The following is a 23,116-nucleotide window of genomic DNA, read 5'->3' as shown; positions in this document are numbered from 1 at the left end:
AATAAATTGTTCGAACTTATAATCTGCAATTTACTCAAATTTGTCCGACAGATAGAATGAATTGTTCTAAGTTCACAGCTTACTTGTATTTTTTAAAACACATTTGCTTTCATTTATATATGTGTATATATATATATATATAGATATAGATTCTCTAGATTGGTAAAAAACCATTGAAAAAATGGTTGGATCCTCAACCAATGATGACGGATGGGTTGATTTACTAAATGCATGGGTGAATTTAATAATTCTAAATATATATATATATATATATATATGTTAATTCTCATTCATACATACTATAGAATATTAATTATAATTAATATAAATATAAATTATATATTTAATTTTGTGTATCAAAATTGAATGTTTCATAAAATCTTATCATTTTGATATCAACTGACACCATATGTGGTTTTAAACAAGATCATTTTTTGAAATACATTTTTATGTTACACGATTACTTGTTGCTGTCAAAAAAATGTTTTTTTTTGTTAATTTATAGTTTAACAACTTTTTTCTTAGTGCTACATTGAAAATAATCAAAATTCAGTATTAGTCTTCTTTAAGATTAAAATAAGCTAACTTGAATTATTAATGCTCATAACTATATGTCATTTAAGCAAATTTCAGCAAATTTTAAGCAAAGTGAATTATTTTTTACTTGTAATCATGACTTATGAACAATTTAAACCATCTTTGTAAATCATATTCTTTCCTCAAGAATTTGAATAAATATTAAAAATAAAACTATACCACATCATTAAAACTTGTTCATAAATTTGAACATAAGATTTGTATACATATTTTTTAAAAGCATGTTTCAATTGTATGCTCATAGAATAAAGTTAAACATTAAATATTTATTTTCGAAAAAAAACTCAAATATATATTTTTTCATACCTGAATTCCCACTGTGTATATTATTGAGGATCGTAATTAGATGGGCAGGGGGGGCAGGGGTAGGGGCAGGGCGGGCAGGACGGGCAGAGGGTGAGGAAAACTTTGAGAGGTCTTTTCCTTCGTTGTTAAGCATCCGGTCTTTCAATTTTCGGTGGAAGGAGTAGTTCCCCGTCTGTGCCCGCCCTCCCCACGGTCACCCAAGCCCACACCTGGAAAGAGAACGGATATCATTTGTCGAAGGAGGGGATGGATGTATAGACATAATGGTAAATGTGGTAGGGGAGGAAGAAGTTGGCCAGGTGTGAGGGTCGCCACCTCAGCACATTCCAGAAGCGGACGGAGAAGGCCACCGCCCCAAGGGAGAAACACCAAGAGGCAGCGGTGGGGAGGGAGGCAAGGTTCCAGGTCAGAACGGTCGTAGAGAAAGGGGGGGGGCGTCCGATGGGAAGGCAGTTGAACGAGGGAGGCCCCATTAACTACTACTACAACAACCACACCAGACCACGGCCCTAAGGGATTTATTTGTATTGTCACTCGGTACAGTATCATCGTAGCTGGCTGGCTGGCTCGTGGCTATGGCCGCTCCGAGCTTATGAATATTGCCACCCACTCTCGCCTCTCCCCTGCGGCAACAAAGCTTCTTTAGGGTTTCCCCTCGTAGCTTGCATTGTAAACATCGTGTGCATATCTCCCACACTCCGTCGGTCGGTCTGGAGTGTAGTGACATCGGTGTTGGAATCGGCATCTCGTTTATTTTTATTTTTATTTTTGTGTCGTGTGCTTGATTGGTTTAGTTGGTGCTTGGAAGGCGCGGAGTGGCGGAGAGAGGTGAGCGGATTCGCGTGGATTGTTCCGAGGGTGCGTTAGTTTAGAGGAAAGGGATAATCGAATCCCCAAGGCTTTGGGGTGGATGGTGTGACGGAAAGCGGTGGAGGTTGGGGGAACGGGAGGGGAGCGGGGGGCATGAGGGATGGGGACGCTGAAGAAGTTGGTAGAGGTGTTGCAGCTGCCCGGGGGGTTGTTGCAAGAGCGGTTGAAGGACGAGGAGGTGCAGGCAGGGTTAGTGGAGCTTCTGGCTGTGTTGAGGCTAGGGTTGAATGTGGATGTGCAAGGGGCAGGGTTGTGGCAGTGGAATAAGGAGCAGGTGGATTATGTTTTGGCAATCGCCGATGCCGTGCTGTGTGCTTCGTGTGATTGGATCGCAGGTCGGTGACTAGGGACTATGCATGGTCAATGATTTTGGTTGCGATTGATATTTGTTTTTTCGATTTTTGATGTTTGATTCGGGTCCAATAGATTATTGAAATTACAATTGATTGTGAATGAAAGCATTTCAATTACAGGGAAAATTGAATTGAACAGTATGGTGGCCTTACAGTATCAAGTGTGATACTTTGGAGTATGATGTACCGAAGGTTTGTTGTGGTGGTCAAAATTGATAACGAACGTGACGCGGTAAGTCTTTCTCTGCGTGTCCTTGCAGATGGAGGAGACAAAGCGCTCGTAGAGCAGTTCTACAGAGCTACTGTTCAGTTCTGTTTGCAGGAGCTTGAGTACAGCGTGTCGAAGCTCCATGGAAACACTCATGATTTTCTATTGTTGCACTCCGAGGAGACTGATGCCGACAAGTTGTCCAGAACTGGTGGTTCTGCGTACCCCGAGGTGCGGGCCTCTCAAATTGTGTGATTTTTGGTCGGCGTTTTCTAATCCGGGTGCACTTTGAGTTCTTTTTGTTGTAGTTGGCATTATAGCTTGTGAGAACAACCACGACCGTTCAGTCATCACCGGTTATCCTGTCCTGACTTGAAACTCGCTAACATTCCAACAAGTTTGTTGGCATTGATGATTATTTGGAGTCGTTGCTGAGGAAATCATTTGATGTATTATCTGCTTGTTCTTCTCTGGACAGTTAATACGATGGCGGCAGGTTGATAACTGATTTTCTGGTTCTATCATATTTTAGGGTTCCAGGATGGAAGCTTGAGATAGTCTGCTCACTTGTTCGAACTGTTGTTGCATTGGTAGATTTTGTTTTTCTTTTGATAAGTCTGTGAATCTTCAGTAGTAACAACGATCTGTTGTCATTGGCTTCGTGTATTCCAGAGTGGATTACCTGATATACATATGTTTAATACAGTACATCCATTTTTGTAAACTTGTGGTTGTCTCATTGTTGGCAGTTTACAATTTAACCTTCTTTATGGTGTCGAAAGTTGAAGAGTGACAATTCGGTTCATCGCTGCAGGTGCAACAGAGGCTACTTTTACTCCTGGAGACCGCCGTAGTTGAAGGAAAGGCAAAGGAGCGTAATTCGCATGTATCCCGATCGCTGGACAATGCTACCACCGAAGTACCTTTCTTTGATCTACCTATTCCTAGTTTCTCTGGAAATAGCTCAACCTATGTCATGGAGCAACCCTCTGGAGGTAGGACTTTTTGTGCTAAAGCCTTCTTGTCTGAATGACTCCTGTTGTTGCTTGGAAAGACAAGTGTCGTTCCCAGGGATCTCATAATTACTTGTGGTATGAAATCTTTAACACAATTCTGTTACAGTATCCATTTAAATACATTTTTTTTTTTTTTTTTTTTTTTTTTTTTTTTCTTTCTTATACCCAGAAAAATAAGTAGAACGTATAGTTTACCGAGGAATGTGAATGCAACATGGGCTTACAGTAATAGCGGGGAGCTCCTGTGAGCACACTTACAATGTCGCGCAACCTTTGCTTGTCATTCTTGGGTTTGTGTTTAAAAGTGTTTGCTAGCCTCGTATGCATTACTACTGCCGATGAGTTTTGATAACAAGGTGCGCACTGTCTCCATTTTATGTACAGAAGGGGATCTTTCTGGAGACCAGAAGGCGGTAGGCCCATCGCAGAATATACTTTCATTGTTGGCTAGCGAGCATGAGCTGAGCAGAAGTTCTCAGGCTGAGCATTCACAAGTTTTGTTCAAGACAGGGACTAGCATGGTGGCTGCAGCGCAGCTGTATGCTTTTGGGCAGGCTAGATGCATTCCACGCTTGTTGGAGGTGTGTCAAGAATTGCTGTTGGATTGTGGGAAGGTTTCCAACGAAGAGGGTGACAGGTTATTGCAGGGCAGGATAGCTCTTGTGTCTAGTATAGCAAATCTTTTGTTAAATCTTCTCAGAGGTTACGGTGGAGGTTTTTGGGACGCGGAGGTTGGCACTAAGTTAGTGAATTATGCTTCAACTTTGCGAGTTTTTTTCCAGCATACTTATGAACTGAGTAGCTCGGAGCCTGAGATGATGCTGGATTCCAATCAAGGCAGTTCGCTTCCTTCTTTGATAGATAGTTTGCTCCAGCTTTCTGAAGTAATTTTCCCAGATGAGATTGTCCTGCGAAATTTCAAGATATTTATCGTGGCATCGTTGCTCGACATTCTTGAAGTTAGTCGTTTTAAGCAGCATGGTTCTCTTTCCGGGCAACAACTACCATTGGCGTTCACTCCACATGTAATTAGCCACTTACTAGGTCTTCTTCAAGGTATTCCAACCCACTCCTTTGGCATGTTTTACCAGCAACCAAGACCACCTGCAGTGAATCTCATCCAAGGTCGAAGTGGAAGATTTATCCAAGGTTTACCTATCTGTGAGCTTCATAACAAAAAATTCGACTTTAATCAGATGCTTAGTCCGCAAGAGCAGTTGCAGGTTGTGTTTCCAAGTGAAGGTCAGTGGCTGGACAACCTAGTGGCTGTGACAGCCTTGTTTCACGCCCAAGGTCTGAAAGAGGGATCAGTCATGGAAACTGCTTCGTCCGTGCACAGTGAAGAGGATTCTGCAGTGGGATCAGTGGATTCTGTTACTGTCGCAAGCGAAGATGACGCGCTGTTTGGTGATCTTTTCTCTGAATCTGGAAGGCATTCGATCACTTCAGAGGGACTTGCGCAAACTTGTGCCTCAACGAAGAAGTTAGATGCCCTTCACAGTACTCCATTGCAAGTGGCGAATTTGTTGTTGAGCTTTTTGAAAGATTGTATCTTCTGTCCCGAGTGGCACCAACCAACATTTGCTGTCGCGTGTAAGATGCTGTCGAAGGAACATTTGGATGTTTTCCTGCAGATTTATCTTTCCCAATCTAGTCTGGTGAACTGCAACGCACTTGATTTCGACATGGTGGACTCTGAAGATATTGCTTCTGATTTATTGGCTCAGTTATACAAGGGATCATTTGATCTACTTTGTACCCTCGTGGTCAGGCATGCTCTAAACGATGCATTGGAGTTGCATCTTGCCACTCAGATATTGAGGGGAGGCGATGCATCTATTGCTCTTTCAGCCAAGAGCTGCAGTTTGTTTGGAAAACTACTTGTTCAGCGATCAATTCAAAGAGGTTCTGTTGTCCAGAACGATCCCCTAGCCTTTGAGTTTTGGAAGACATTTCTGGATTATGTTCTTTTTAGAACTCGGAGCATCAGATCTGGTGATTTTAATATCACTAAGGCCTTGCCTTCCTTTTTCCATATGGAACTTCTCTTTATGGCCTTCCATTCGCTGGATAATTCTGGAAGATCTCTTATATTACGAAACTTAGTGGTTGCCTTAAGGTCTCTTCGGAACACTGAGAGGCATCTATCTCCTGGTATACCATTTTTAATGTGGTCCCTGCTAGTGTCAAGGTTGATGTTGGCATTGCGTTATTTGGTTCTCCATTTTGACTCCTACCCTCGGTGGCTGGTGGTGCACTTGCGTCGGAAGGTGCACGGTAATCTTTCAGGTACTAGCTCGATTGGAGCTGGAGATGATAATCCTCAACAGTCATGGGTAGGTCTTGTTGCGCGAAATATATTTGAAGATTACGGCGCCGGGGAGGAGCGTGTGATGGATGACTTCTGTATACAACAGCTTGTCGATATAAATGGGCTTTTGAACGTCGATGCGTTTCAAGTTACAGATTTGGATATGAACGAAGTCGGCCAAGTGATTAGTGATATTTTGGGTATGTGGAAGGGCAGGTCCTTCAAAATCGTTGAAGAGCTGATGATTGAAAGGTATGTGTATGTAATTGGTTGGAGCACAATATGCTGCTTAAGCCCTCTACTGAAGCGTGTTGCAGCAGTGGAGTTGAACGCGGATCATTTAGGATCGGAGGTTTTACTGAACCTACCCAGAAGCCTACCCATAGCAGGTGTTGGTGGAATAAATTTTGTTGCAGATCAGTGGGCGGGATTTTTGACACGCAGCCTGAGTGCTATGCGGACCCTTCTCTGTGAAGGACAGGTTAAACTTCTATCGTGGGATTTACTGAGACACAGTTCTTCGTTGACTGTGCTGCTGTCACTACTGCAAGCCGGAGGGACAACTTCAATAGAAAGTAATGCCTCAGAGGATAAGGCCTCTAAAGAGTCCGAGCTACCGACCTTTTTCGAACAGGCAACGGACTTCCTGTCAAAAGATGGTCATATAGGCAACCTCTTGAAAACCCTGTCTGTTTTGCTGGATTGGTACGCGAATGTTCTGCGAGATGCAGTGTCACACATTCTACTGGAGCAGCAATTGGGCAAGGTATCTCTGTTCTCGGCTGATTTGCTCTTGCAAGGAGGGTTGTCAAGGAGTGAGCAACAGGATCTTCTAGGGGCTTTGGGTGTTAATGTCACAATTTCGCATATTCTTCCTAAATGGAGTGCAGAAAATACGTGGATATCTGAGCCTCTGACACTCTCCTTGGGACCCATCATGGAGAAATCGAAGGGTTTTAAAACGATTTTTTCCCTCCCTCTACATCATGGGTTTCCATTATCTTCTCGGCCAGGCAGCGCTGCTGTTCTGTCCGCGATGTTATGTATTGAGGAGATTTTGGGCTCAATTCAAGTACTCATTCATGCTGGGAACCGTGGTGGAGGTTCCGATGAAATTTTTTCGCTGGACGGGGTCTTGGATGGACTGTTGAATACACTTTTGAAAATGAAAATTGACAGCACTTTTGAAAATATGCAAAGCAAGTGTGCCGTTTTACTGGATGCCCTAGTGCCCGTTAAAGAAGAACAAGCTTTGTGCAGTGACTTGAATGAGCTGAAGCATGCACAGAAACTCCTACAACTCCTTTGCAAGAGGAAAGACGAAGTCAATGACACTGTTTGGGAGGCCCTTGTTCTGCATGTGCTTGAAGTTCATAACAACATTCGCAGTGATCCTTCCAGACTCGAGGCGTTACTTCTATTTTACTGCAAACCGCAATCAGTCGGCGCCGAGGAGGAAAAGTTCAAGACTTTGCGTAATTGCAGAGCTCTTGTGGGTTCAGGAGATGCGTCACTCCTTATAGATATTCTGGATGGCTGTATCTCTGAAAGAGTGAACGTTAAATCATTACAACTTCTTGTTGTCTTACTTGGATATGACCTCAGGTGTAAGATGGATGTGCAGCAAAAGTTTGCGCAGATGGATACCGTCAGGTTAGCTGGGTGGTTAGAACAAAGGCTCCTCGGCTGGATTGGGAGTGCCGCTGAGGACAAGACAGTGAGGTTGACAGCACCTTCTGGTGTTAGGGATCTGGCTTCCAGTTTTATACAATCTCTTGTGGCTATTTCACCTGACGCGCAGGGACAAAGACTACGTTCTCATTTGCTCACAGCTATGCTGATGAACCTGGAAAAGGCCTTCGTGACCTTCGATGTTGTGGCTGCAAAGTCATACTTTGGACTGATGGTTCAATTGGCTCAAGGAGATTTGTCTTTAAAGCGACTACTGCAAAGCGTGGTGGAACTTGTGGGGAAGTTGCCTGTAAATAGCTCAAATGTGGAAGGCTTGAAGTCTATAGTTGCCTTCCTTATCTCTATCTTAAGCGCTTGCGGTGCCAGCAAAAATGAGTTGCTCACTGAGCGTGGGGGGAGTAAAGACAGTTTTGGTAATTCCAGCTCAGGTGTACGAATGAAGCCGTCAGTATTTCAGAAAAACTCAGAGCAACTTCCGCCAACTGCTCTAGAGCCACGCGAGGAAGCTCCTGATTGTGATGCAATGTCAGCCGAGGATGACGACGACGCAACCTCGGATGGCGAAATTGCGAGTCTGGACCGTGACGATGACGACAGTGGCAGCAGCAGTGAACGCGCGCTGGCTTCTCGTGTTTGCACATTCACTTCCAGTGGTAGCAATTTCATGGAGCAGCATTGGTATTTCTGTTACACCTGCGACTTGACTGTCTCCAAGGGCTGCTGTTCTATGTGTGCCAGGGTCTGTCATAGAGGACACAAGGTTGTGTACTCTCGACTCAGCCGGTTCTTTTGTGACTGTGGGGCTGGAGGTGTCAGAGGCAGCAGTTGCCTCTGTTTGAAACCTCGGAAGTACGTTTCGTCTTCGAGCGCTAATATTTCAACAGGAACTGCCACAACAGAAAACTTTTTACCACTCAGCAGCCACAGAAGTCAGCTTCCTCTTTCGGACAGTGATTCTGATATTGAAGATGAGGATCATGTTCCTGAGGAAGATTCTTTCAACATCTCAGTTGTGGAAGGTGAAGAAAAGCACATTTTGACTGTTCTGTCAGAGTTGAATGTTGAAGGCCAGGTGCTATCCTTGTGCAAAAGGTTGCTTGGTAATTTAAATTTAGATCACAGGTTGGCCAGCCAGAATGAAGAGAAAATATCGTTGTCCAAGGACAGAGCTTTGAATTTTAAGACTGATCTTCTCCAGCTCAGGAGAGCTTACAAGAGCGGATCATTGGACATGAAAATCAAGACAGAGTACCCTAACGCACGGGAACTTAAGTCTCATTTGGCTAGCGGTCTACTCGTGAAGTCATTACTCACGATCAGCAGCCGAGGCAGGTTAGCGGCTGGAGAAGGTGATAAAGTAACCATCTTTGACGTTGGGCAACTTATTGGCCAACTGACTACGATTCCCGTTACCGTTGACAAGACAACAGTCAAGCCTTTATCCAAGAATATGGTACGCTTTGAAGTGGTGCAGCTCGTATTCAACATTGCAAACGAAAGTAACTTGGCGGTTGCGGGGTATGAAGACTGCCAAGTTTTTACTGTCAACCCTCGAGGAGAAGTAACCGATCGTTTGGCCGTAGAGCTAGCTCTTCAAGATGCATACATACGTCGAATTTCCTGGGTTCCTGGTTCGCAAGTTGAATTGATGGTTGTTACTAATAGGTTTGTTAAGATATATGACCTCTCCCAGGATAAAATCAGTCCAACCCACTATTTTACTGTTCTCGAGGACTCTATAGCAGATGCCTGTCTGGTTTCTACAGGTCAGCGACAGCTAATTGCTCTTGTCCTTTCTCAGCAAGGCATTTTATACAGCCAGAGAGTTGCTGGTGGCAACGCTGGGGCCCGAATTCTGACAGAAAACATTCAAATTCCTGGAGGTCACAAGTCTCTAAAGGGCGTGTCGTTGCATTATTCTGCTGCCTTGAAATTACTTTTTTTGTCACACAGTGACAATCGTACTTTAATTGCTCGAATGGATCCTGATTTTACCAGTCTTTCCGAGGTGGCTAGTGTAGTGGAAGTTCAAGATGGTAAAATCAGGGCTTCGGGATTGCATCATTGGAAGGAGATGTTCGAAGGCAATGATTTGTTTATGTGCTTGTCAAGTCAAAGATCCAATACAGCAGTGGCTATAAAACTTGGAGCTAGCGAGACTTACTCTCAGCTTTTAAGGATAACTGGTAATTCATCATCTCTACGTATTGATGGTGTTGCATCATATCGGTCCATGAGCAAAGAAAGAAACAGTGTGTTGGTGCTTCACGATGACGGAAGCTTGCAAGTGTTTTCTTACGTATCAGTGGTGCCCGAGGCTAGTAATGGTCTAAGTGGTGGTGATAGCCAGAAACAACCTGGAAGCTTGGAAGCCGAGCAAGTGAAGAAGCTTGGAGCTGCCCTTTTAGGCAGTCGAGCAAATCTTTGTGGTTCTGTCCCTGTATTTCCGTTGGACTTTTTTGAAAGAACTACGTGTATTACAGCAGATGTAAAGCTGGGAGGGGACATTCTTCGGAATAGTGATTCAGAAGGTGCGAAGTTGTGCCTGCAAGCTGAAGAAGGATTTTTAGAAGCTCCCAGTGTATCTGGGTTTAAGGTACTTTCGAACTGCAATTGCTTTGTGAACATAGCAGCCGAAAGCATTTCGATCTATATTTTCTTCCTAAACTTATTATAGCATTCTTGTGTGTCTCGCACAGTGCTGTTGTTTTTGTCTTAATATGCTTATCATTTCATGCTCTTGCTCGTGCAGATTCTTGTGTTCAATTCCAACCCGGACCTTGTGATGGTAGGTTGTCGAGTGCATGTTGGAAACACCTCTGCAAGCCATATTCCATCAGAACTCTGTGTTTTTCAAAGATCCATAAAGCTTGAGGAAGGCGTTCGTTGCTGGTATGATATTCCGTTCACTGATTCGGAAGCATTGCTGGCTGACGAAGAGTTCACTATTTTTATCGGGCCCACTTTTAGTGGATCTTCTCTTCCGAGAATAGACTACCTAGAGATTTACGGCCGTTCTAAAGAGGACTTTGGATGGAAGGAGAAGTTAGACGCTGTTTTGGACTCAGAACCTGCAGGGCATGCAGGGACAAACCTCACCCAGTCTGGCTTAAGCAGAACTAAACACAAGTTGGCGCAGAACGCGTCTCCATTGGAACAATTGTTTTCAGACAGTCTGCTGCTCCTTCAGAGTTATTATTTGGCATGTCGGGCCCAGTTTATGGCAGAATCCACACCCAATAGACTAGAAGAAAGTCGGAAACATTGTATGCCAGTTCTGGAAGTTGTTTTCGAAAATGACAGACAACCACTGCCACAGTCATCAGCTAGGCATGTTCTACGAGCTTTATATCCTGCGAAGGATGCTTACAATCAGGTTTCACATTTAGTCTTCAACTCACTGTTTTTCCTTTCCTTTTATTTGATTTATTCCTCGTCGTCTGGAGAGTATGAATTGTCAAATGATTGTGGCAGAAGTTCCGTACTGGCGGGTACTTTACGGTCAGTTAAATGTTTACGTGTTTCTTGTGTTTCATGATATAGTGGTTTTCGAAGGGAATCAGTTGAACGGAATGTGTAACGTTGAGCTTTCACGAGCTATATGGACCAAATTCCGATGCATATTGTTCTCTACTTGCAGGCTAAGGATTATATGCGTTTGTCTGCGGTTACTCGAAGTTGCCCATTTTTAATATCAAGATTAGCTGTTGGAGGATCTGCGACATCGTGGGCTGTTCAGGAGTTCTCAGCTCAAATGCGTGCTGTGTGTAAAATCGCAGTGCATCGTCAGTCTAATTTGGCCAGTTTTCTGACCCAGCACGGTACGTCTGTTTTCACGAAACTGTTTCTGATTTGTAAGTTTTATTTTAATTAGTTCCGCGATCTTCTAGTTGCTTGATATGTGGGGCTGCCTTGTGAGCAGATATCACTCCCACCCCAATCCTCCTTTCTTTCTGTGTTTGTTTTTGGACTCACGTATCCTTCTTGCAATAGCAGGAGCCTCAGTTGTGGAAGATCTTGTGAAAGTGCTTTGGGAAATATTGTCAAGAGAGCAGCTTGACGCTCAATCGATTAATAATCTTGTGATACCCATGGTGGATATCATTTATGGATATGCGGAGTGTCTTTCGTTGCAGCAGGCTCATGATGTTGGGGATCCTCAACGGGCTTTAGCCCCAGCAGTCTCTCTCCTTAGGAAACTGCTATTTGCACCTTATGAACCTGTGCGAACATCTTGCAGGTGTGTATCATTTTCATTTGACGTGCATGCTGTTTTCCACTGGTTAGACAAGGCTCGTAGTCTCTTTGTTTAATTGGAATCTTCTTTTCATACAGCAGCTGAGCATATATTCCTTGTTCGGCCTGTGCGTCCTGGAATGAGACTCATTATAAATACACTGAACATATGCGAGGCTTACTTTTGACCAATTTTTTACTTCTCTTAAAATTAAATCATGCTCGCTACATCTGTGCTGAACTTACTGTGGGCTTTGGTTTTTGCTGGTTGCAGCTTGGCTATGTCGGCAAGATTGTTGCAGGTCCCACTCCCGAAACAGACAATGCTGGCTATGGATGATGTAGCTGAAAATCAGAGGACACCGGCCATCACTCCAGAAGTTGGAAGTGGCAATGCCGGTGCTGCACAGGGTATGATGGATGAGGACACCAATACTGCCTCTGTTCAGTATTGTTGTGATGGATGTTCCACTGTTCCCATATTGAGAAGACGCTGGCACTGCAACGTGTGCCCCGACTTTGACCTTTGTGAGAGTTGTTATGAGGTCATGGATGCTGACCAGCTTCCTCCACCTCACAGCAGGGAACATTCCATGTCGGCCATTGCTATTGAGGTGGACTTAGCTGGTGGGGAAGGAAATGAATTGCAATTTTCCTCGATAGATGAAATGAGTGATGAGAGCTTGCTTCAGATGGCTACGGAACTCAGTTTACAGGCAAGTGCTGTACCGCCCATAGAATCACATGACAGCCGCGATGTGATTGAATCGGTGATAATTGAGGAGCCGAAGAGTGTGGAGATTTCAGCGTCCAAAAGCGCCGTGAATTTATTGATTTTGCAGCAGCTCATTACTGATATTAAAGGATGGATGCACTTGCACTCTGGTGCACAAGCAGTACCTGTTATGCAGTTGTTTTATAGGTTGGCTTCTGCTCCATCAGGTCCACTGGTTGACAGATCACCTAACGGAGGATATTTAGACTTGGAGCAGTTTGTCAAGCTAATGCTGCAGGAATTGGATCTTAGCAGGGCTCTGCAAGTGAAAACTCGGTCAAACCTGGGAGAAGTTTGCATTCTCGTTTTTATGTTCTTTACGTTTGTTTTGCGTAATTGGCATCAACCAGGTTCTGAACAATCTCAAACAAGGCCAAGCACAGCTAGCACAGGTCCGACTGCGTCCGCTAGCAGCCCTTTATCTGCATCACGACCTAATGAAACTCAAGTTGGACCTGAGGGGAGCTCTCAACTTGTGAAAGCTTGTGCAGCATTACGACAGCAGCCTTTACTCACTTACTTGCACAACATAATACAGCAGTTGATGCAGTTGTTCAAGGCTTCTTCGAGAGGTGCTGATGTGATTCCGCCTAGCACAACCACCGCAGCTTGTGGGGCACTTTTGACAGTAAGACGGGAGTTTGCTTCAGGGAGCTTCACACCGTTTTTCTCGGATTCATATGCCAAGGCTCACAGAGGGGATTTGTTCGGTGACTACCACCGACTGCTAGTGGAGAGTGCTTTTAAGCTGACTTACAGTCTTGTGCACCCCGAGAAGCCTGAAAAGGTGGGAGACAAAGATCAGCCAGTGTACAGGAGTTCAAATAGCCTGGACTTGAAACTGGATGGTTGGCAAGACGTTTTATGCAGCTACATGAACAATCCGCATACCACCTTCATTAGGAAATATGCCAGGAGACTCTTGCTGCATGTATGTGGTACAAAAGGCCATTATTACAATGTCAGGGATGCATGGCAGCTTAGCCGAGAAGTGAAGAGATTGTACAAGCTTGCTCAAAAGACAGATGGATTTCAAGCACCTCTACCATATGAAATGAGCGTCAAATTGGTGAAATGCTTGTCCGTTATTGTTGAAGTTGCACAGGCGAGGCCGCGGAACTGGCAGAAGCATTGCTCTAGACATATTGATGTGGTTTTGTTTCTCTTGAAGGGCGCATTCTCGTTTGGAGAAGAGTCAGTGGTACAAACCATGAAGCTGTTAATGCTCCTTTTCTACTCAGGTATTGTGTACTTAAGACTTTCACTTTCTTTAATCAATTATCTCTCGCTATCTATGAGTGTGTTGGATTAGAAGTATTGATAGTTAATTCGTCGACAGAGCTCTTATATATCTTTTGCTCATCGTACAGGTAAAGAAGGAGGCAGTTCAGGAAAGGGATCCTCTGAACAAGCTGAAGCTAGTGGTTGCAATTCGTCTGGTCCAACTCGGTCTGGGACTCCTACATTAGAGGCAAAGAAAAAGAAGCGGAGTAGTGTTGATGAAACAAATGGTTATGATAAAGTTCCCATGGATATGGACATGGCAGTTGAGCAGTTCGCTCTGGAAGACGGGAAGATTTTGAAGAACTTCATTGACATGTTCTTATTAGAGTGGAATGCTACGTCTGTTCGGTTTGAAGCCAAGGCTGTGCTGCATGGTACATGGAATCATGGGAAGCAGCCCTTCCGGGTTCTTTTACTTACATGTTTGCTCGACAAAATTCCTGTCCTACCATCTTATGGGCACAATATAGTGGAGTACACTGACTTATTAACCTGGTTACTTGCGAAAGGTGATAAAGGGAATGATGGAAAGTCTAATTCCGAGGAAGCAAGTACTGTTCGAAGCTGCTTGACTGGAGATGTGGTGAAGCGCATATTTGGAGCTTTATGTGCTGAGAATGAGCTTCTTGCGAACCATCCGAATTCCCGTATTTATAACACACTTACAAGCCTTGTGGAGTTTGACGGTTATTATTTGGAGAGTGAGCCTTGTTTGGCATGTAGCAGTCCAGAAGTGCCGTATACGCGCATGAAATTGGATAACATCAAGGCAGAAACGAAGTTTACAGATAACCGAATATTGGTGAAGTGTGTTGGGAGTCATACTATTCAGAGTGTGATAATGAACGTACATGATGCACGTCGCTCGAAGTCGGTCAAGATTCTGAATCTTTATTATAACAACCGGGCCGTTGCCGATCTTTCAGAGCTTAAAAATAATTGGTCATTGTGGAAGCGGGCCCGGAGCTGTCACCTTGCTTTCAATCAGACTGAATTGAAAGTGGAGTTTTCAATCCCCATAACAGCCTGCAACTTTATGATTGAGCTTGACACATTTTACGAGAATCTTCAAGCAGCATCGTTGGAATCACTTCAGTGCCCTCGCTGCAGCCGCTATGTTACTGATAAGCATGGCATATGTGGAAATTGCCATGAAAACGCTTATCAATGTCGACAATGCCGCAACATCAACTATGAAAACCTGAATTCCTTTCTTTGCAATGAATGTGGGTACAGCAAGTATGGACGCTTCGAGTTTAATTTTATGGCAAAACCCAGCTTCACGTTCGACCCAATGGAAAATGACGATGACATGAAAAAGGGATTGTCAGCTATTGAATCGGAATCAGAGAATGCTCACAGGAAGTATCAACAACTCATTAGTTTCAAGAAGCCCTTGTTAAAGCTTGTGTCAAGCATTGGTGAAACTGAGACCGACTCTCAACAGAAGGACTCTGTTCAACAAATGATGGTGTCTTTGCCTGGGTCGTCTTCTTTCAAGATCAACAGAAAGATTGCCATTCTCGGGGTTTTGTATGCCGAAAAGTGCAAAACGGCGTTTGATTCTGTGAGCAGAAGTGTGCAGACCCTGCAAGGCTTACGTCGTGTACTGATGGCTTATTTAGAACGGAAGAGGTCATCTGGTTCTAGTGCATTACCTATGGCCCCACGTCCAACTAATAAGTGCTTCGGTTGTGCGAACACATTCGTTTGCCAATGCCTCGAATGGTTACAGGTTCTCTCTAAGCAGGCTAACGTTCGAGAACAGTTGGTCGGTGCTGGCATTCTAAGGGAGCTTTTTGAAAATAACATTCATCAGGGTCCGAAAGCAGCTCGCGTTCAGGCTCGAGCAGTTCTTTGTGCCTTCACTGAGGGTGACTCTGCAGCTGTTCAGGAGCTCAACCATCTAATCAAGGAGAAAACATTGTACTGCTTGGACCATCATCGCTCCATGGACATTTCTTCGTGTGTTCGGGATGAGCTTCAGTTGCTCTCTGAGACATGCTCGTTGAGTGATGAATTTTGGGAAGCTCGTTTGCGGGTTGTGTTCCAGATTTTGTTTCGATCTATTCAGGTGGGTTCAATACGCAATTATGGAAATCGATCATAACTAATGAAGATTAATATAGTAACGTTTTAATCCTATATATTTTAATTTGATATTCTTCTGAATATCCGCTCAAGCATCTGTTTATATAATCATTGAGGTGATTATCATTGTCTCGTCGTTTCTTCAGTGACTTTTAGGGGGAATCTGAAGTCGCATATTCTTGTGGTGCAATTTCTACATATTCCTGAGTTGGTTGCGTTTTCGCAGGTTGGAGCACGCCATCCAATGATTGCAGAGCACATCATCCTTCCATGCTTGCGCATTGTGGTTCAAGCATGTACACCACCAAAACCAGACAGCAATTCAGAAAATGACGCTGCTTTGGCTGTTCCGTCAGTCCCTCAAACAAGTTCATCAGAAGATTTTTTGAAATTTGGTTATTCCGGGTCCAATGGGACCAGAAAATCGAATCCATCTGCTCTCCTTGAGAAAGAGTCAAACCAAGAATCAGATAGCCAAGACACGCCTTTAATAAACTACTCAGAGTGGAGAAACGGTACAACATATCTGGACTTTGTTAGAAGACAATTTATTGGCTCTCGGACTCTCAAAAGCGCTGTGCAACAGAAGTCTCGTAAGGACCCAAAGCACGCGGATTATCTTGCGCTTAAGTACACACTTCTATGGCGGCGGAAGGCGTGCAAAGTGTCTGTTACGGATGAGTTGGCAGCATTTGAAGAGAGCTCTTGGGTGCAAGAGCTTGTTCTTAGTGCATGCTCTCAGGCCTTGCGGTTGGAAATGTGTGGACTTATTGAGGTTTTATGTTCCCAGAGCCCAGTGCGACGATCACGGTTTCTGAACTTGCTTATGAACCTCTTACCAGCGACCCGTGCTGCTGGAGAGAGTGCAGCTGATTATTTTGAACTTTTGTTCAAGATGGTAGAACCTGAAGACTCTCGCTTATACCTTACTGTGCGTGGGTTCCTGCACACTACTTGTGCTTTGATCACTGACGAAGTAAGTAGAATTGAGGCTCAAGAAAGGAGCTCGCTCACAGATATTTCGCAAGGATACATCCTTAACAAGCTCATTGAACTTCTGAGCAAGTTCCTGCAGCTGCCCAATATCCGAGCAAAGTAATTGTCGTTTCTGAATCTTTGAACCTTACTGCAAACTTTTCATGTGAAGCTTATGTTCTCTATTGAATGCGTAGTAGATGAGGCTTACATTCTTTTCAAAGAATAATCTGCTTTCAAGATACCCTTGGTTCCAAATGCCGTCCGTGATCAGTATGGATCATGTGAGTTGTCTTGCAGATAAGGCGTGTGTGCTGTCTATTTGATGAGCTCCAGTAAATTGATTGGCATGTGCCGCTTGTCTTGTAACAGGTTTATGAAGGAGGAGTTGCTCGCCCAACTATTGGAAGCACTTTTGGCAATCAGGGGCTTAATAGTGCAGAAGACCAAGCTTATTGGTGACTGTGGGCGGCTTTTGCGAGAGCTGCTCGACAGCCTCCTTCAAGAAAGCTACGAAAACAAGCGTCATTTTATCCGTGCCTGTATCTCTGGCCTCAGCCGGGACAGGAATGGCCGCTCTCCAGTGGTAATTCCTTGTGCCAGAGAAGAGACTCGAAACTCACTCGATTTTTAATGCCCTAAATTTATCCAATCTGGTGAATTTAGTTGTATATGTTTTTTTTGTTTTTATTTTTTTATTTTTTGGGGAATAATCATCTCACAGCTCGTCTTTTTTCTTGCTGCTTGTAGTTTGTGATTTCTGTGTTTTAATTGCTTTTGTGAAAGCTTATATTCATGTATGAGAGCTAATACAACATTTGCTTCTGCAGTTTATTCTTGAGCAACTATGCAATATTATCTGCCCTACAAAACCTGAACCAGCCTACATGATGGTTCTCAATAAGGCGCACACCCAAGAGGAATTCATTCGTGGTTCCATGACCAAGAATCCATACTCCAGCCTCGAGATCGGTCCTCTTATGCGTGACGTAAAGAACAAAATTTGTCGTCAACTGGAGCTTATTGGCCTTATTGAGGATGATTATGGTATGGAGCTTCTGGTTGCTGGGAACATCATTCCCCTGGATCTGAGCGTAGCGCAGGTACTTATTTCTGGATTTTCTGCAGTTTTAAACTAAGTGGATGAAATTCCTGTTGGGTGTCTTTTAACATGGAATCATAGTCTGTTCATGGTGCTTTTGTTTACGCGCGTACTATTTTTTAGTGGTCCTCTTTTCTGAATGAAGTCTTCTAATTAATGTGTGCTTTTAACTATATTTTTCTATGTTGGAACTTACACCTAATAGAAATCATTGTCTGTCTCCATCTGGTTTGTGTAAGAATCCGGCAGTGGTTTAATCTTCTGTCTCAACCGATATGTTGCTTGTGTCTAGGTATATGAGCAGGTGTGGAAAAGAGCTCACAATCAAGCAGGGAGCTCTACTGTTGGTACAAGTTTGCTGAGTGCGGCTGCAGCTCTTGGAGGAGAGTGTCCACCAATGACTGTTACTTATCGACTACAGGTCTGTTGCCATTGCTTCTAAAAGGATTGCTATCTAGTTGGTGAAGAGTGGTTTTGGGCCTTGTTTGCAATCATATTGATAGTAGGAATGGTCGTGTTCAGGGATTAGACGGAGAAGCTACAGAACCGATGATCAAAGAACTGGAGGATGATCGTGAAGAAGTCCAAGACCCAGAAGTTGAGTTTGCGATTGCTGGAGTGATGCAAGAGTGTGGAGGTCTCGAAATCGTAGTCAGTATGGTTCAGGTATTTTTTCGTTTGCGAGTTTACTGGCGATTTTTAAAAAATTCGCCAACTGTTGAACGGAAGTTTATTTTCATTATTCGCCAACAAAGAATCTATGCATTTATCAGAATTTATTGACGGTTTTGTTGTTGCCGAGACAGCTCCTTAATCTGTATTATCATGTTTGTTTGTGATAGTGAATGTAATAGTTTACAGCCTTTTGAAGTGATGGAACCAATAAGTTTTGGATTGGCACTTGTGCGGTCACTCATGCATTCTCTGTTTGGCCCTTGCAGCAACTAAGTGACTCTGATATGAAATCTGGCCAAGAGGAGCTTACACTCGTGCTGAAGTTGCTTATGTATTGTTGCAAGATTCGTGCTAACCGGCAAGCTCTTCTTCGTTTTGGAGCATTAGCTGTGCTTTTAGAAACAGCCCGGCGAGCGTTTACAACAGATGCAGTTGAACCAGCTGAAGGACTCTTGCTCATAGTTGAGAGTTTAGTGTCTGAAGCCAATGAAACTGATGTGAATGCGGGGGTGAGTACGGAAGGCCAAGCTGCTGCTGCTGTGGAAATGTTTTTGGATCGTTTGACCCGCTCCACAGGAGCTAAGCAGCAACGGAATAATGATACAGTCGCCCGAATTCTCCCCTTTCTGACTTATGGGGACCAGACTGCTATGGAGGTTCTCGTGAACCACTTTTTACCGTACCTCCAGGATTGGGATGCCTATGATGATTTGCAGAAATTGCACTGTGAGAATGTCAAGGACGAGGGTATTAAGCAGAAAGCAACTGAGCATCAGCGCGCACTCGAAAATTTTGTTCGAGTCACAGAATCCATCAAGCTTAACAGCAATGGGGAAAGACTCAAGAGCCTTGTTTTTTATAAAGGAATTATTGCAGGTTCGACTTGGTTTACATTCTCATGTTGCACTTACCGCATGCTTGGAACTGTCTTCTTTTTTCCTTTTTTTTTTTCATTGTAAATCTGGCACTTCTATCTTAGCATGTCACAGTAACCACGCCGGAGATTTTGCTGTCAAATGATTTCACGACATTTAGTGAAACAGTGGATTTGTAGAACGCTCATGCAAAGCCATATGTTTGTTTAAGTTAATATAGAAACGTTGACTTTATTGGGTACGTGGAGTGGATGAAACGAGTTATGTTCTTGGAGACTTCGCTGCTTTTCATTTAAAGTTCACGCGTTGATCTACTGTGTCTTTTGTGCATACATCGGTAAAATCTTAAACTGAGTTTGTATCTTACATTATCTTTCTCGTGCGTGTTTATTGCCAACAGCTGCTATTCAATATTTGAAGCGAGCCTTTCCTGTTCAAGAAAATGGTTTGAATCAAAAGGCGAGACCAGAATGGGTGCAGGCTCTTGAAATGCCATCTGTTCCCATCATTTTATCAATGTTGAGAGGGCTGTCTAGAGGTCACTTGGCGATTCAACAGTACTTAGATAATGAAGGGATTTTACCTCTTCTGCATGGACTTGAAGGGGTTTCGGGAGAGAACGAAATAGGTGCCAGAGCTGAAAACTTGTTGGATACGCTTGCGGACAAAGAAGGAAATAATGAAGGATTTTTACTAGAGAAGATTCTACATCTCCGGAACTCTACTCGCGATGAGATGAGACGACGTGCTCTACGCCGACGGGAAGAGCTGCTTGAGGTGTGTTTGTATGCTGTTAGCAAACAGTCTTTGATGTTGTTTGTTTATTTGATGAAAAATATTCCTTTCAAAGTGCAGTGACTTGTTTTCTCAAATATTTACAAAATCAATTACAACTAGTGCGTAAGGTTGCTATACTAAGTTTATTTCTCTGTTCCACAGGGCTTAGGCATGCGGCGTGAGGTGCGATCTGACGGTGGAGAGCGCATAGTGGTCTCGAAACCACATATTGAAGGCATGGATGAGGTGGAAGAGGAAGAAGCAGGGTTAGCATGCATGGTTTGTAGGGAAGGTTATCTATTGCGCCCAACAGACATGCTGGGAACTTACTGCTACAGCAAGCGTGTGAATGTAGGGCTGGGTGTTAGCAACCATAAGCGCAGTGAGTGGGTATACACAACCGTGAGCCACTTCAACGTTATTCACTTTCAGTGCCACCAGGAGGCCAAGCGAGCAGATGCATCCTTGAAAAATCCCAAGAAAGAGTGGGAGGGCGCAACATTGCGCAATAGTGAGACCCTTTGTAACAACATTTTTCCTCTCAGGGGTCCTTCCGTACCTCTGGCGCAGTACGCTCGCTGCGTAGATCATTATTGGGATAGTCTGAACGCTCTGGGTCGTGCAGACGGTAGTCGCTTACGGCTGCTTATGTTTGATATTGTTATGGTAGGTTCCACACCTGTCCCTCCCAGATATTTCCACTACTAATCTGCGAATGTTTTTATTTTGCATTTGACTAAATTTTTGTCGAAATTCTCTTGTGGAGGTTTTAAAGCTGTACTAGTGTTTTAGACTGCAAAAGTTACAGCGACTTAACGTGCATGTTTTGTACTTATTAATTAGAAGCACTGTTGGCTTTTGGAATCAGATGCTGGGTCGATTTGCTACCAACATGTCCTTCAGCGTGGACAGTAAGGGTGGAGGACGCGAAAGCAACTCCCGTTTGTTGCCTTTCATGATCCAAATGGCACGACACTTGCTGGACCAAGGAGGAGCCAGCCAACGTCGTATTCAGGCTAAATCTTTGGCTACATTTCTGTCTCCTACTTCATCATCTGAGCCTGTAGAAGGGGGTTCAGGATTGAAACCCAGCACTCCGACTACACCACAGCGAGGGTCAAGTTCAGAGGAAAGTGTCCAGTTTATGATGGTGCAGTCCCTTTTACTGCAATCCCTGGAAGAGTGGCAGCGATATCGCCGAACTTTTATCCAGCGTGGATTGGCTCATGCTTACTTACAGTACAAGCAAGGGCGATCTCTACTCCCTGCCTCCCCTTTACTTTCACCTCTGTCTGCGCTTGATTCTTCACCTTTTCATTCACCTACAATAGAACCTAAGACACCAGGTCCTAGTCAACAGGACAATAGTCAGAATGGGGCGTTGAGTCCCGAACAACTTTTCAGTATAGCTCACCCCATGCTTGTGTATGTTGGTTTAGTAGATCAATTACAGCACTTTTTAAAAAGCGGGACTAAAAAATCCCGAGAGTTGGAGGTAGATGCAGCTGAAAGTACCAAAGAAGAAACTACAGTTAGCCAGTTAGGTATGGAGCCTTGGGAAGTGATCATGAAAGAGAGAGTTCGGGACGTGAGTGCCATGCTTGGATTTTCGAAGGAAATTTTGGAGTGGCTTGAAGATGTGCAAGGCGCGGACGATGTACAAGAAGCACTTGACATCATGGGTGCTTTACCCGACGCTTTGACAGGGGGTTGCACATCCTGTGACGATTTTGTACGGGACGCTGTTTCTGGAAGATAACGACACGCTTACTCCCATCACTTCATCTGGTGTATAGAGTGCTTTCTTATCTCTGGTCCTTGCCACTGCTAGGCCAGGGGAGGATGGTATGTTTGTTTTGTTATTGAGCATGTAGGATACAGCCATGATTATGTAACTCCTCGTTTGTAATATATGTTTGGGTGGACTATTATTCAACTCACCGACTGTTTCAGCATGTATGTTTCATGCTTGCAACTTACTCTTTCGAGCTCCCAATCTCTACGAAGTATCTGTTCATTTCTCTAGTGCTAGATTTTCCAGTTGATATGTCAATATTTGTTGATGATGGGAATTCTCACACCCCAGGTTAGTCGTCCAGTTCTCATTTTGCATGTCTGTGACTGAACATTGAAATTGGTGCTTTCCTAGTTCACTTTGCCCAATTTCTCTGCACTTGGCTCCAGTTTGCTGCTTTTACTTCCACTTTTTTTAAGCTGGATATTTGTTTGTTTATTCAGTATGGCTTTTTTAAGTTATTTATGAACCATTTTTGTTTTATACAGGTCTCATGTAAAGTAATCCAATTACAAACTTACTTTGCCATCACCATATTTATCATAGACTTCAATGTTAAAGAACAATTTCAGTATATCATAATCAATAAACGTCATTAAACCTTCATAAAATTAAAACATAAAATTAAATTAAATCAAAATTTGGTTTGTTGTGTTATTGGAAGCACATAAAAATATAGAAGAGAAATTCTTTTGATTTAAATTCTTTTGATTCTTTGTATCTTGGGACTTTTATTTATTTATTTTGTTAGTTGAATCAAGAATAAAATCTACACTGAAAAAAAAAAAAAAAAAGATAAAAAAGATACAATTTAAACTATTAAATTGACAATTTACCTTTAATTCTTTCAAGTCATGGTTACTTAAAATATAATTAGTAACTTAATTACAACAAAAAAAATTATAAACCATGGTTTTTATATAATAATCAATATAGTAAGAAAAATGTTAAAATGACCCAAGCTTTTACTAAATTGACTCTACTTGTCAAAACCATCATTATACTTATTCATATCTATTCCCTCCATTCTTAGCCCTTGTCCACGTTTCCTATCTAAACCTCCTTGATTCAATTCCTAGCCCTTAGTTCTCCTTTTGGACCTCTCCAATCTTGATTCTAGCTTTCTATTTCAATAGGTCAACATTGCTTTGCAATAAAATCAAACAATCAAGATAAAA

At 43.3% G+C, this 23,116-nt stretch overlaps 1 protein-coding gene across 1 annotated transcript; it reads left to right on the top strand.

Moving 5' to 3' along the window:
• The first annotated feature begins 1,862 nt into the window (after positions 1-1,862).
• On the top strand, positions 1,863-22,083 carry LOC112288993 (auxin transport protein BIG). The gene is made up of 18 exons (XM_024533846.3): positions 1,863-2,108; positions 2,387-2,565; positions 3,149-3,329; positions 3,735-9,949; positions 10,106-10,729; positions 10,994-11,174; positions 11,350-11,593; positions 11,864-13,605; positions 13,735-15,722; positions 15,966-16,834; positions 17,087-17,300; positions 17,545-17,817; positions 18,109-18,237; positions 18,339-18,482; positions 18,758-19,367; positions 19,767-20,143; positions 20,306-20,809; positions 21,012-22,083. The coding sequence occupies exons 1-18, from the start codon at positions 1,874-1,876 to the stop codon at positions 21,900-21,902; spliced, it is 15,600 nt and encodes a 5,199-aa protein (XP_024389614.1). The 5' UTR covers positions 1,863-1,873; the 3' UTR covers positions 21,903-22,083.
• Positions 22,084-23,116: the final 1,033 nt, after the last annotated feature.

Source organism: Physcomitrium patens, chromosome 11 (assembly GCF_059467195.1).
Source record: "Physcomitrium patens ecotype Gransden chromosome 11, ASM5946719v1, whole genome shotgun sequence".
NCBI classification, from domain to species: Eukaryota; Viridiplantae; Streptophyta; class Bryopsida; order Funariales; family Funariaceae; genus Physcomitrium; species Physcomitrium patens.
This window is presented reverse-complemented; position numbering and strand designations above follow the sequence as displayed.

Coding starts and splice junctions, on each gene's coding strand:
- LOC112288993 (XM_024533846.3), top strand. CDS start 1,874: ATGGGGACGCTGAAGAAGTTGGTAGAGGTGTTGCAGCTGCCCGGGGGG. Junction 10,730..10,993: donor CGAAGGATGCTTACAATCAG/GTTTCACATTTA, acceptor CTCTACTTGCAG/GCTAAGGATTATATGCGTTT. Junction 11,594..11,863: donor CCTGTGCGAACATCTTGCAG/GTGTGTATCATT, acceptor TGCTGGTTGCAG/CTTGGCTATGTCGGCAAGAT.